This window comes from Enhydra lutris, unplaced genomic scaffold (genome assembly GCF_002288905.1).
Source record: "Enhydra lutris kenyoni isolate GAN:26980312 unplaced genomic scaffold, ASM228890v2 scaffoldscaffold15, whole genome shotgun sequence".
In the NCBI taxonomy this organism is placed as follows: domain Eukaryota; kingdom Metazoa; phylum Chordata; class Mammalia; order Carnivora; family Mustelidae; genus Enhydra; species Enhydra lutris.
The window spans coordinates 31130924-31143813 of record NW_019154099.1 but is presented as its reverse complement, the minus strand read 5'-3'; the positions used below and the strand labels follow the sequence as shown (position 1 = coordinate 31143813).

The 12890-nt window shown below is 35.7% G+C and overlaps 1 protein-coding gene across 5 annotated transcripts in view; it reads right to left on the bottom strand.

Annotated features, from left to right (window-relative positions):
- Window positions 1–12890, bottom strand: part of LOC111147008 (ubiquitin C-terminal hydrolase L3) — a 42839-nt gene that overhangs the window by 21773 nt on the left and 8176 nt on the right. For 3 of the 5 annotated variants that reach the window (XM_022502849.1, XM_022502848.1, XM_022502850.1), the window contains 4 exons: window positions 11864–11992; window positions 8659–8815; window positions 8225–8310; window positions 6120–6167 (listed from right to left, as the gene is read on the bottom strand). In XM_022502849.1, the coding sequence (XP_022358557.1) occupies window positions 6120–6167; window positions 8225–8310; window positions 8659–8815; window positions 11864–11992 (420 nt within the window). Of the gene's footprint in view, window positions 1–453; window positions 582–1488; window positions 1595–6119; window positions 6168–8224; window positions 8311–8658; window positions 8816–11863; window positions 12137–12890 lie in introns of those variants that run through there. The other 2 variants (XM_022502852.1, XM_022502851.1) reach the window with 2 other exon arrangements.

Below are 12890 nucleotides of genomic sequence, written 5' to 3'. Positions count from 1 at the left end.
TTAAAACCATAAATAAAACAACAGTACCACCTTCTATTACTTTTCTTTATTATTATAAACTTGAATGGAGGGTTCTGAGCAGTAAAATAAATTTATTCTTTTGTAAAAAGTTAAATAAACAATAAATTATCGGAAGATCTCTACTTTTATCTGGACTGGCTCCCAGACTAATATGGACAAATGACAAACTTTAGAAAATGCTTTTTTTTTTTTTTTAATATTTATTTATTTGACAGAGATCACAAGTAGATGGAGAGGCAGGCAGAGAGAGAGGAGGAAGCAGGCTCCCTGCTGAGCAGAGAGGCTGATGTGGGGCTCGATCCCAGGACCCTGGGAACATGACCCGAGCTGAAGGCAGAGGCTTTAACCCACTGAGCCACCCAGGCGCCCCAGAAAGTGCTTTTTAGATAAGCAGCAACAAAATAAAAGTACAGTTTAAAGGCAAATTAAATACCTTTTTGGATTTTTTTTCTTTTCTTCACATTGGACTTGCAGATTGCTTCCATTATTGTATCACTGATACTTGTTCACAATTTTAAAAACACATTATTTAAGTTCCTCATAGCTCATTGTTCTTTTATCTTAAGTGAAAAATGAAAGCAATAATTTTCAGTATAGGTTAATGAAACATAAGTGAGGTGGGGCTACTGTCTAAATTTCTGGATTAGCCAAAGTATGCCTAAGTATCATGGTGGGGTGGTGGGATGGGGAAAACCATACAAGAAAACAGAAAACTGGTCAATAGTAGCATATTAAGGCCAATCTTCTGAAAACATTATTGCATCTGGGTGGTTTGACTTACTGATCTCTTATTTAGTCTACAAATCTCTACATGCACTAAGGCTCCTGCCTGTCCTACTTCCATGAACATGTTCTGACAGAGTACCAACGATGTGAATGACGACTACCATTGCAATTACATATTATTACTGGCTCCTCTTCCTCTCACCACTTCCTTTAACACCAACAAGTCCTGGGGATTTATTGTGGTCCACCACTATTCTCCCTCTATAGAATTCTCAAGATTCTAACTACTACCCAAATACAAAAGATTTCAGATATCTCCCCGAAGCTTTAGGCTCCATATCCAACTTCTACACAGATGACCCATAAATTCACCTTAAACTCAATATGCTGAAAATTCAATGCACCATCTTTGGTGGCTCCCCATTGCCTATAAAATCCAAGCCCCTCCTTGATCGGGCTTCACCTTATTACTTCGTCCTCTGCCTCATCTGGACCATATTAGAGCCTCATCCTCCGCCATCCATATTCATTTTTCTGAATGCCTAATTACCACCTAATATTTACAGAAGGTCCGTTACATGCCAAGAACTATTCTAAACACTTTATCTGATTAACCCATCAATCTTCACAGCAATCCCATAGGGTAGATGCTACTGTTTCCACTTTACGCTGTGGAAAGTATCTTGTCTAAGCTACAAAGTAGTGGAGTCAGCATACAAACCTATATCCTGTGTTCCTTACCTTTGTATATGTAATTTCTCATAAATGCCTACACATGCCAAGCACTGTCCTGGGTATTCAAGGTGAATGGGACAAACAAGGCCCATGACCACATGGGGCTTATAGTCTAGTAAGTAAACAAAAAACAAATAAACAAAACACCTTATTACAAATCACTTAAAAGTTCCATGAAGAAAATAAATAGGAATTTATGACAGAAAATTCAGAAGTGGATATACTTAACAGTGATAAAAGAAAGGCCTCTTTGAAAAATGACTTTTAAGAAGCGACCTCATGGATAAGGTGTTAACTACACAGATAGGAGGGATATTTCCAGAAGAGTACTGAGTCAATAGAAAGCACTAAGATGGTGTTATAGATGAACTGCATTCCCCCAAAATGCTCATGTTGAAGTGCTGACCCCCAATTGGAGTTAGGGTCCTCAGGGGCATAATTAAGGTTAATAATGGGGATTCCAACTGGATAGGACTGGTGTCCTTACAAGAAGAAGAGAAGATACCAGAGATCAGTCCATCGATGGATAGATCAATCAATCTCTCTCTCTCCCTCTCTCCATATGCACACAGAGGAAAGGCCAGGTAAGGACACAAATACCCATCTACAAGCCAGGAAGAGAGGCTCACCAAAAACCAACCCTGACAGCACCATAATACTGACTTCTAGCCTCCAGAACTCTGAGAAAATAAATTTCTGTTGCTTAGGCCACCCAGTCTGTGATATTTTGTTATGGCAGCCCAAGCAAACAAATATGAATCAGAAAGACTTAGTTGATTTCCAGGAACTGACAAAAACCAGTGTGCTAGAATACAGAGACAATGGAGATAATAATATGTCAAAAACTCTTAAGCCCATCTTGGCAGATGAACCTGAAACGAGACAATCACAAAAATAGTATCTGGGGCAAAAGTTTTAAGCTGGTTCATACTGGATTTGAAAATGTATGCTGTGGGTTTTTGTTTCCTCAGTGACTGGGAGTCAATAAAATAGTGACTAAAATACAGTAATTTATAGTCCACCATGGAATGCACAAAACAGCCCCACACAACAAAGAACTGAACCCTTCCCAAAATGAGAGTAGTGCCCTATTGAAGAAAAATGGCTAATGGGTATGTCTTGTTTACACAGAGAACTATGGAAAAAATAAGGATGGGGGGGTTGTTGTTGCTGTTTAGTTTTTACATCACTAAAGATAGTTCTGAGGGAATTATGGTGAAATAATAAGTATGTGTGGTGCCCACGTGCAAGGAATGGTGTTGGATATTTTGGAGCACATCCAAATGAACCAGATACCAATCCTAGGTCTAAGAGCCACAGTAATACAGTAGATATAACACCCCATTTCATCAAATGTAAGGTACCAGTCGTTATATGATGTGTCACATTTTATGCATAGCTAAGCAAGTAAATTACAACATTAACTGTAAAATTACATCCTAATTTCAGGGCTGTTAAAATGTAGGGGGAAAAAGTGAAAAAGTATACATCTTACATAAGTGAAAAAGAACATGAAAATAGCTAAATGCAAATAATAGAAGTCACATAAAAGAGCCAATAGAGGGGCGCCTGGGTGGCTCAGTGGGTTAAAGCCTCTGCTTTTGACTCAGGTCATGATCCAGAGTCCTGGGATTGAGCCCCACATCGGGCTCTCTGCTCAGCAGGGAGCCTGCTTTCCTTCATCTCTCTCTGCCTCCTTGTGATCTGTCAAATAAATTTAAAAAAAAAAAAAAAAAAGAGCCAATAGAAGGAATGGATTGTTTCATGCAGAAGGTAGTATTTAAGCCAAATCTTGAAGAATGGGTAGAAGTAGGAAAAGCAGAGATTGACAAAGGAATTTTTTTAGTAAGAGTAAACTGCAAGAGGTAAAGCATAGCAACAATTAAGTGAGGGATGGCTAGAGAGAAATATTTAAAGAGAAAACACTGATGAAAAGTTGGAAGGATAGGGCTGGGAAAACCTTGAATACAGCGAGGCTAAAGAAGTTGAAATTTATTATATATGCTTGGGGAATGGTTCTCAAACACTTTTCGTTTTTTTACCCAATACACTTGGGGGATATAGTATACGTAAAAAAATAGGGTCACTCTAGCAGTGATCCTCAACTATAGGAGATGCAAAATGACCAAAGGCAATTAATTTTCTGAGAGTAAATTTAGAAAAAGCTGTCCAGAAAATCCTAACTTCTACCCCTACCTCACCTTGAAAATCACTGCTTTCTACACACTAAAAAAAACAAAAACAAAACAAAACAAAACAAAACAAAAAAAAAAAAAAAACAGAAAAATCTGAGTACCCACAATAATCAAGTTACAATTCAGGAAAAGTAATCCAGGAGAATAGTGTAAAAAGGAATGAGTATTAGAATAAAGATTAAGATTGAGAATCTACGTAAGAAGCTGATCTTCTAGGAAGAAATGAAATAAATTCGTATTCGATTAGTGATAATGGGGAAAATGTATGATGCAACTATTATAAGAAACAGGAAAAATAAAGGGAAGAAAAAGTTGAAAGTACAACATAATAAGCTCAAACAAGGACAAGTGCATTCTAAAATATTGGTGGTCATTCAGGTCATTTAGGTAATGTCTAAAAGTTTAAGATTAAAATGAAGAAAAGTGGAGGGGTGCCTGGGTGGCTCAGTTGTTAGGTGTCTGCCTCCGGCTCAGGTCATGATCCCAGGGTCCTGGAATCAAGTCCCGCATCGAGCCCCCTGCTCAGCAGGAAGCATCCTTCTCCCTCTCCCACTCTCCCTGCTTGTGTTACCTCTCTCACTGTCTCTCCTCTCTCTGTGTCAAATAAATAAATAAATAAATAAAATCTTAAAAAAAAAAAAAAAAAAGAATGTGAATACTTTAAAAAAAATTAAGATGAAGAAAAGTAGGTCTGGAAAAAACTGTGAGCATCATCTAAAAAGAATTACTGGGGGCACCTGGGTGGCTCAGTGGGTTAAAGCCTCTGCTTTCAGCTCGGGTCATGATCCCAGGGTCCTGGGATCGAGCCCCGCATCGGGCTCTCTGCTCAGCGGGGAGCCTGCTTCCCTCTCTCTCTCTCTGCCTGCTTCTCTGCCTACTTGTGATCTCTCTCTCAAATAAATAAATAAAATCTTTAAAAAAATAAAAAATAAAAATAAAAAGAATTACTGAAGCATAATATGGATAAAGCCATGAAAAAGAAGGCAAAAGAAGGTATCGCAGAGAAAATTTTTTGAAGTAAACATGCATTAAAGCATTTAATAGCTCTACTATAAATTACTGTCTTCATATTTTATAAAAATCTCATGCTGATCATCATCATTGCTAATTTTAATACTGTAAGTTTACCAACAAGAAAGCAAAGCACAGTGAAGATGAAGAACATGCTTAGGACCATACAAAGCAATTTAAAAAGGGAGCATTTCATTAATTTCCAATCAAGTGTTACAGTCATTTAGAGATGCCGTGTGTGTGTGTATGTGTGTGTAAACTTAGTCAAAAAGCAATAGTCTACACCCCTGAAAATAGAACTTGAGAGCAACCAAGACGGTATAATATCACTATAGGGAGAATTAGTGTTTAAATTCCTAGACAGCTTTATTCTAAACACTCAGTTGTCCAGTATAATCTATGAAAAGCTGCAGTTATACCACAGTATTGAATTGTTTTCTCCTTAAAAAAAAAAAAAAAAAAAAAAAAAAAATTATTTAAAAAAAATATATTTTTAAGAAAAAAAATAAAAGAAAAAATGTTTTTACATTATTTTTTTTTTTTTTCTCCAAAAAAAAAAAAAAAAAAAAAAAAAAAACCCTTTCTGGAGATAGTGAATATATTTAAGAACAATATTTTTAGATTAGATATTTTTCAAGTATTTTTCCAAGTATTGTTAAAGCATAAAAGCAATATGATCTCTGTATGTGAAAAAACCTGGTTTCAAGTCACACATGTATGAGAAAAGAAAATCTATAATTCTCTGGTGTTAGCACTTAAATGTGTTATAAATTTACCAAACGACTTTAATTAAACTCTATTTGTTTTGACTGAAATACCTTTTACAAACTTCCTCCAAGAGTAGGAACATGAGGCTTGGAGGGAAGGAAAAGAAATGGAGAGGGAATGAGAGAATGAGAGAAACCAAGAGAACCAAAAAAAAGAAAAAAAAAGAGAGAGAGAGACAGAATGAGAGAGACAAAATAAGAAGAGGAGAGTTGACCCAGGTAAAGAACTACTATCAGAATGAAGATGGCAGAAATCATCATATTGCCCCAAACAAATTTAGTGAGCAAAGAGAAGGATGGAGCTTTTTGCTGGAGGTTGGGCATGCTTAAAAGTCTTGAAAATCCTACAGGTTCATCTGCTTGTACTATCACGCAGCTATTTTTCTCAAAACACTTGCACAAGTCGGAAGAATCTAATAAGGAAGATGCAACCCGCCCACAGTCTGCAATCCTTCTAAATGATCAAACTGCGATGGCCAATACCAAAGTGCCTATTAATAGTTTATCGATACATGTTCTTGAGCTACTTCATGACTACTTTTATATAAGCAGATTCCCTCAAAGGAAAAAAAATGTCCAAGTGATTTTCTAAAACTACATGCCATACAACAACACCAGGGTTAAACTTACACAGGCAAGAAAAGTTTTGAAAAATGTGAAATACCTCAGTCTGACCTTCATGGGCACTGGTCTCATGAGTGACTCGAATAGCCTGTAATAAGAACACAAGATATTAATTGGAAAAAATGATTATATCCAAATTTTTAAAAGAAAACAACAATGCTAAATTCTAACATCTAAAGCTTTGTTAAGAGATAACAAATTGGAAGAAAATTAGGAAGAGTTTAATATTAAAGAATGATTTCTGGGTAACCAAAAAAAAAAAAAAAAGAAAAAGAAAAAAAAAAAGAATGATTTCTGGGTAACCAAATGAATTCTCTACTTTCCAACCCACAAATCCCTGAAGACTTAGGAAAGAGATGAACTGAATACTTGTAATTTCCAGATGTGAAGTGGGAGTTATTTAAATTATTTGTTAGAACTGACGTCTTGGGTACTAGGGCGCCTGGGTGGCTCAGTGGGTTGAGCCTCTGCCTTTGGCTCAGGTCATGATCCCAGGGTCCTGGGATCAAGCCCCGAATCGGGCTCTCTTCTCAGTGGGGAGCCTGCTTCCCCCTCTCTCTCTGCCTATCTCCCTGCCTACTCATAATCTCTGCCAAATAAATAAATAAAATCTTAAAAAAAAAAAAAAAAAGAACTGACACCTGAACACTTTATTCAACTGGGACTAGAATAAAGTAAGCATCTCACAGACAGAGACGGAAAAAGCTTATCTCATCTGTTTCTCCAGGTCACATGCTCCTCTGCAGCTCTGGCTGTAGTTATGCTTAATCATGCAGCTTCAGTCAGCAGTTTCAAATGGGGAGCAAAAAGCATGCACTTATCAGAAACTAGAGATTTTAGCTTTCTGAACTTAAAAAAAAAAAATGCCCTTACAATACCCACTATTAGCAAAGATGAAGAAAATAGGCAAAAGTAGTAAATTTGGGGTGAAAGTACCATTATGAATGGCAATTTGGCAGTAAGTGTCAAAGCCTTAAAAACATGCAAACTGTTGGATCCAGCAATTTCTGTTCTAAGAGTCGATTTACATGTAACTGTACATAAGTATATATAAGGATATTTGCAAAGATTTTGCTACAATAATATACCTTGTAGTATTTTTTAAATGGTGAATAAAGAGGAAAAGTATTAAATTTCCAACAATAATTTACTGGTGAAATAAAATACTGCTCAATGGAAAGCTATGCAGCCATTAAATGATGATGTCAAATATATACTTACTGGTATGTAATACGTTTGTGATAAGTTAAATGAAAAAAGCAAGTTATAAAACAATATTACAGTGTGATCAAATTTTTGTTTTAAAAAATTGTGTTTATACATATACACTCTCTATAAAAAATATGACTAATGGTGGCTATCTCTCATTGGTGGGATTACTGGTGATTTTTATGTTGTTTATTTTACTTTGGTGGAAAATAAAGATATTTTATGAGATCTGCAGGTTTTTTTAAGAAAAAAATTAAGATAATTGAAGTATATAAAAATGCTAAAACAACAAAATCAAATCAATGAATTTACTGGGCACAAACTCTGTTCAAGTCATTTTTCTAGCCAAATAATCTGTATACTACACTGCTTCTAATTTTAGAGAACTTACCATCTACGTAACAGTGTTACTAAAAGGTAAAAAGAACCTCAAAAGAAAAACAGATTTCAAAACCAATGAAATTTAAATGCCACTCTAAAACAATTCTACGAAATTGTACAATTATTTAAAAGTAGATTATGTGGCTTGTGTCTTCACAAATGCAAAAACATTAATAAGAGGATAAGAGAACTAAAGTGTGGTCTAGAATCTACCATTAAACTTTTGCTTTTTCCATTGGTCTTCAGCCTTGTTTCAAATTCCCAGTGAAAGACACATAGAGTATTGGCAGGCATATATATATTATAGGTTGGGAATGGTAAGCAATAGCCAATCATAAAACATTTTCAAAATTTGTCAATAAAACTTTTTTCTCTCATTCAGCTCTGGATGTAGAAAAGTGGCAATTTATCAATATTTACGGATATTTCAGGTAATGACACAACAAAATCCTTAAGTGCTCAAAACTACAGTTTTAAGACAAACCCCCAAACAGAATCTACAATCCCACAAAACTTTGCCCATAACTGAGATTGAGACAGAAAGAAGGTACCGACGTCATAGTTCTCTAGGTATCTGGCTCGTTCTTCAGGACTCATTGACACAGACTCCTCGAGGAATTTTTTCAAGGTTGATCCAGATTCTGAGGATATTAAAGAAGATCAAATTGAGAAGGTTTGCTATCTCACTGATACATGAAAATATTAGAAGCATGTTAACTTTTTCAGGTAAAAACTTTTTCACTGGTAAATTGGGAATGTAAGAAAATTTGGATAAACGATAGGCTTGCGTTTGCTCATCGGTCATATAAAAGAATGGGAAAGATTAGTATTTCTTCTACACAATACTTCCCATTATTAAAGAAAGGAGAGAGGAAAAGGTTTCCTTTAATACTTTAAAAGAAAGAACTATAGCACCACCTACTGTTCAATAAGTTAACTTTTAACTTGGGTGGGGGTGAGGGGACAAGCAGTAATATAAAATCATTTACCAAAGTGCATCTTGTCTTTATTGTTGGCAATAGCATGGATCAGTCCAATTGTTCCACAGGCATTGCTGATTGTTTGCTTCATGAAATATACTGATGATGTAACATCTTGTCCCTGAGATTTTATTTTTTCCTCCTCCTCTGTTCTGAATACTTCATACTATTAAAAAAAAGTCAGTAGTCTAAATATGAAAATAATACATTAAAAAGAAATCAAACATAGGGGCTCCTGGGTGGCTCAGCTGGTTAAGCGGCTGCTTTGGCTCAGGTCATGATCCCAGGGTTCTGGGATCGAGTCCCACATCAGGCTCCCTGCTCTGTGGAGAGCCTGCTTCTCCCTCTCCCTCTGCCTGCCATTCTGCCTACTTGTTCTGTCAAATAAATAAAATCTTAAAAAAAAAGGAAATCAAACATAAAACTGGGAAACTTCTAACTATTCATCAATAGGGGTTTGGTTAACATACTATGGCATATCTTAATGGAATACTATAAGTACTTAAAAAAGAACAAAACATATTTACATATTCCAACTCAGAAATTTGTCCATGATTAGAGGGTAGTTCTAGGTCAATATATATTAATATGATTCTCATTTATGTTTCTAAAACATCTACTTTATAGGGGTACCTGAGTGGCTCAGTCGGTTAAGCCTCTGCCTCCTGATTTTGACTCAACTCATGGTCTCAAGGTCTGTGAGAGGGAGCCCGGGGTCAGGCTCTGCACTAGGCATGAAGCCTGGTTAGATTCTCTCTCTCCCTCTGCCCCTCCCCATCCACTCATGTGCATATAAGCATTCTCTCTCTCTCTGATAGATTAAAAAAAAAAAAAAAAAAAAAGGTTTAAGGGGCGCCTGGGTGGCTCAGCCAATTAAGCACCTGCCTTGGGCTCAGGTCATGATCTTGAGGTCCTGGGATAGAGCCCTGCGTCAGACTCCCTGCTTACTGGGGAGTCTGTTTCTCTCTCCTTCTGCCCCTCCCCCCTGCTCATGCTCTCTCTTTCACTCTCTCTCTCTCCCTCTCACTCAAATAAATATTAAAAAGAAAAAGGAACGCAGAAGCCTGAAACACTTCATATTCCTCAAATATCCACTAGATATCTTTTGAGTGACTTTAATATATCACTTATGAACGGAATGAGAATATACCAAATTGTAAGAAAGATCCTGAAGTGGTAGATGCCATTATATTCTCCACTTTAGTAGTTGAGAATTTGTGTTCTTTCTAGCAGTAGGCACAATGAGCTTTTCAGTACTGGTGATCTACTAAATGAAGAGTCCAATTGATAAGGACAACAGGCTTTTTTAAAAATACTAAAGACCCACTAAATGAAGGAGACCAAATCCAATTTATTCTTTTTTTTTTAATTTTATTTTTTATAAACATATAATATATTTTTATCCCCAGGGGTACAGGTCTGTGAATCGCCAGGTTTACACACTTCACAGCACTCACCATAGCATACACCCTCCCCAATGTCCATAACCCCACCCCCCTCTCCCAACCCCCCTCCCCCCATCAACCCTCAGTTTGTTTTGTGAGATTGAGAGTCACTTATGGTTTGTCTCCCTCCCAATCCCATCTTGTTTCATTTACTCTTCTTTAACTTAAAAAAGTGAAAAAAAAATTTTTAAAAAGAAAAAACTTTAAAAAAAAGATAGATCATAAAACTCAATGTTTTGGGAAATTTCCAATTCAGACTATAAACTCACATTTGTATTACACCAACTAAGAAATCCTAAGCTTTAAGCAGCTGTTTTCTTTTCTTTTCTTTTTATTGTTCCTTACAATTGGAGTAAGGGATAGCTATCCTGGGATAGCTATCTACTGGCTTATTTTAGTAATAAAAAAATTAATTAATTAATTACAATAAAGCTGGACTAAGAGTAAACTTAAGTGTCCTAACGCCTTCTCAAATTTCAGAATAATTACAGCCTCGCCATTAAAACTAGTTTAGTCTAATAATGGATAATCAATAAGAAATTTCTAACTTCGAGTTCCTATATTATAAACAGCAAATATGAATAAACATCCCTTCCTTAATTAATTTGTTTTATGGAAACTGAAATAGAAAAAAGAAGTATTTCAGTATTTTTAATTCATATTGAATTGAGGCTAATTAGTTATGGCATAAAGAAAATTATCCAGGAATTTCTAGGACTGAACTGATTTTTTTTTTTTTAATATTTTATTTATTTATTTGACAGAGAGAGATCACAAGTAGACAGAGAGGCAAGCAGAGAGAGGGAGGGAAGCAGGCTCCCTGCCAAGCAGAGAGCCCGATGCGGGACTCGATCCCAGGACCCTGAGATCATGACCTGAGCCGAAGGCAGCGGCTTAACCCACTGAGCCACCCAGGCGCCCCGGACTGAACTGATTCTTACTGACTATGAGACTTGGCTCCATTCATTCCTGAAAAATAAGGATGACCTGAGCATATATTTACCAAGTCATCAATACTTCACTGCTCCCACATCTTTCCATTTACTTCCTCATTTTTCACAACTACTGACTTCATCCTGTTGTTTCTATGTTTAAAATAAAAATCAGAAGGATATGGACTCAAAAGCTGCTTTAAAATGAACTTAAAAGTTCTGCCTCCATAATGCATATATCTAGACATTCTAGAAGAAAGGCCTGAAATATGGAGGTATGGAATTAAATACAGAACCCTAGGAACAGCTAATTATAATCCCCAACACATCCTAAATCTGCCAATTAAGCTGTATTTAAACTTAATCATTTCCAAACATACTGAGTTTATTCTGAAAATAACATAATCCCTGTCATTAGTTATACCTACCTCCTTAAAGACTTCTTTTTTACATATATTGGAAACAATTACATATTTTATATACTGAAATTGTGAATATTCTTTATTCATCCCTTCTCTAAGACAGATTTAAGATTATTCCAGTACCTAACATTTCTAAAGTAGATACAACGAAATATGATTAAATGTGGTATCGAAACATGCTGAGGCAAACTAATCATATTTTATAAAAGAAAACCAGTCAAGTTAAAATCTAACTCAGAGCTTTATCGTCAATCTATAAAGCAAAATCTAAATATCATCTCTTTAAGATGTCTTTTAGATTTCCTTATTTTATGTAAGGGAGTCATCTGTTCTTAAAGAAGAGCACGTTTTTAATTCAACATCGAAAGAGAACATTACGTTTACCAGCAACTTTATTATCTTAGTCAACAATTACCTTTTCTGTAATAGGGAAGAGAAGTAACACTGCACACACCGGTCTTGGCACCATGCTAAGAAGTTCAGGATCCATTCCATATACATCAACAAACTGCCAGTTAGGATGTAGACCTAATTGTTTGAGAAACTGGTAAAAGTTGAAAATAAACAAAAATTGTAGTGTTAACAGGGAAATAATGAACATGTATTACTGAATATCTAATACATAAAAGAGAATGAAAGGTACAATTATTAATGATGTTTGGTAAGTGAAGTAAAGTAGGTTTTCCATGAACAGGGTGGGAGGAAATAGTAATATATTTATACCAATTAAGAAACATTAAAATTTTGGGGCGCCTGGGTGGCTCAGTGTGTTAAAGCCTCTGCCTTCAGCTCAGGTCATGATTCCAGGGTCCTGGGATCAAGCCCCGCATTGGGCTCTCTGTTCAGCAGGAAGCCTGCTTCCTCCTCTCTCTCTGCCTGCCTCTCTGCCTACTTGTGATCTCTGTCAAATAAATAAATAAATATCTTAAAAAAAAAAAAAAGAAAGAAAGAAAGGAAGAAAGATTAAAATTGTATAATATATTAAGCAAAATTCCTTTTTTAAAAATCTATTACTTTGCAATTGAACATAATAAACCAGGATTGAACATAATAAACCAGGACTTCACCAAACACATATAAATTAGTTTGGTTGAACTAAGTGAGTTGAAACTCATTCCCAATACATGATTTTTAAGAAGGTGTATTTAAGTCCTAGCAAATAAAGAGTTATATTAGATGACCAACACAGTTTATCCTACTTACCAAAGATGATGCTTGAGGTTTAAAGACAGACATATATCACAAATTATATCAATGAGCAAAAAGTACATAAAGCCAAAAAAAGCCCAGTGATTATATGAACACCAGAAAATCCTTGATATAAGAAGTAAACTATGGGCTTCCTGGCCCCTACTATACAGTGAAACCTATTCAACTTCATTGTCTCTCATACTTGGCAAAACAACTGTAACAAAAGATTAGTGATTTTTTAAAACTCTTTA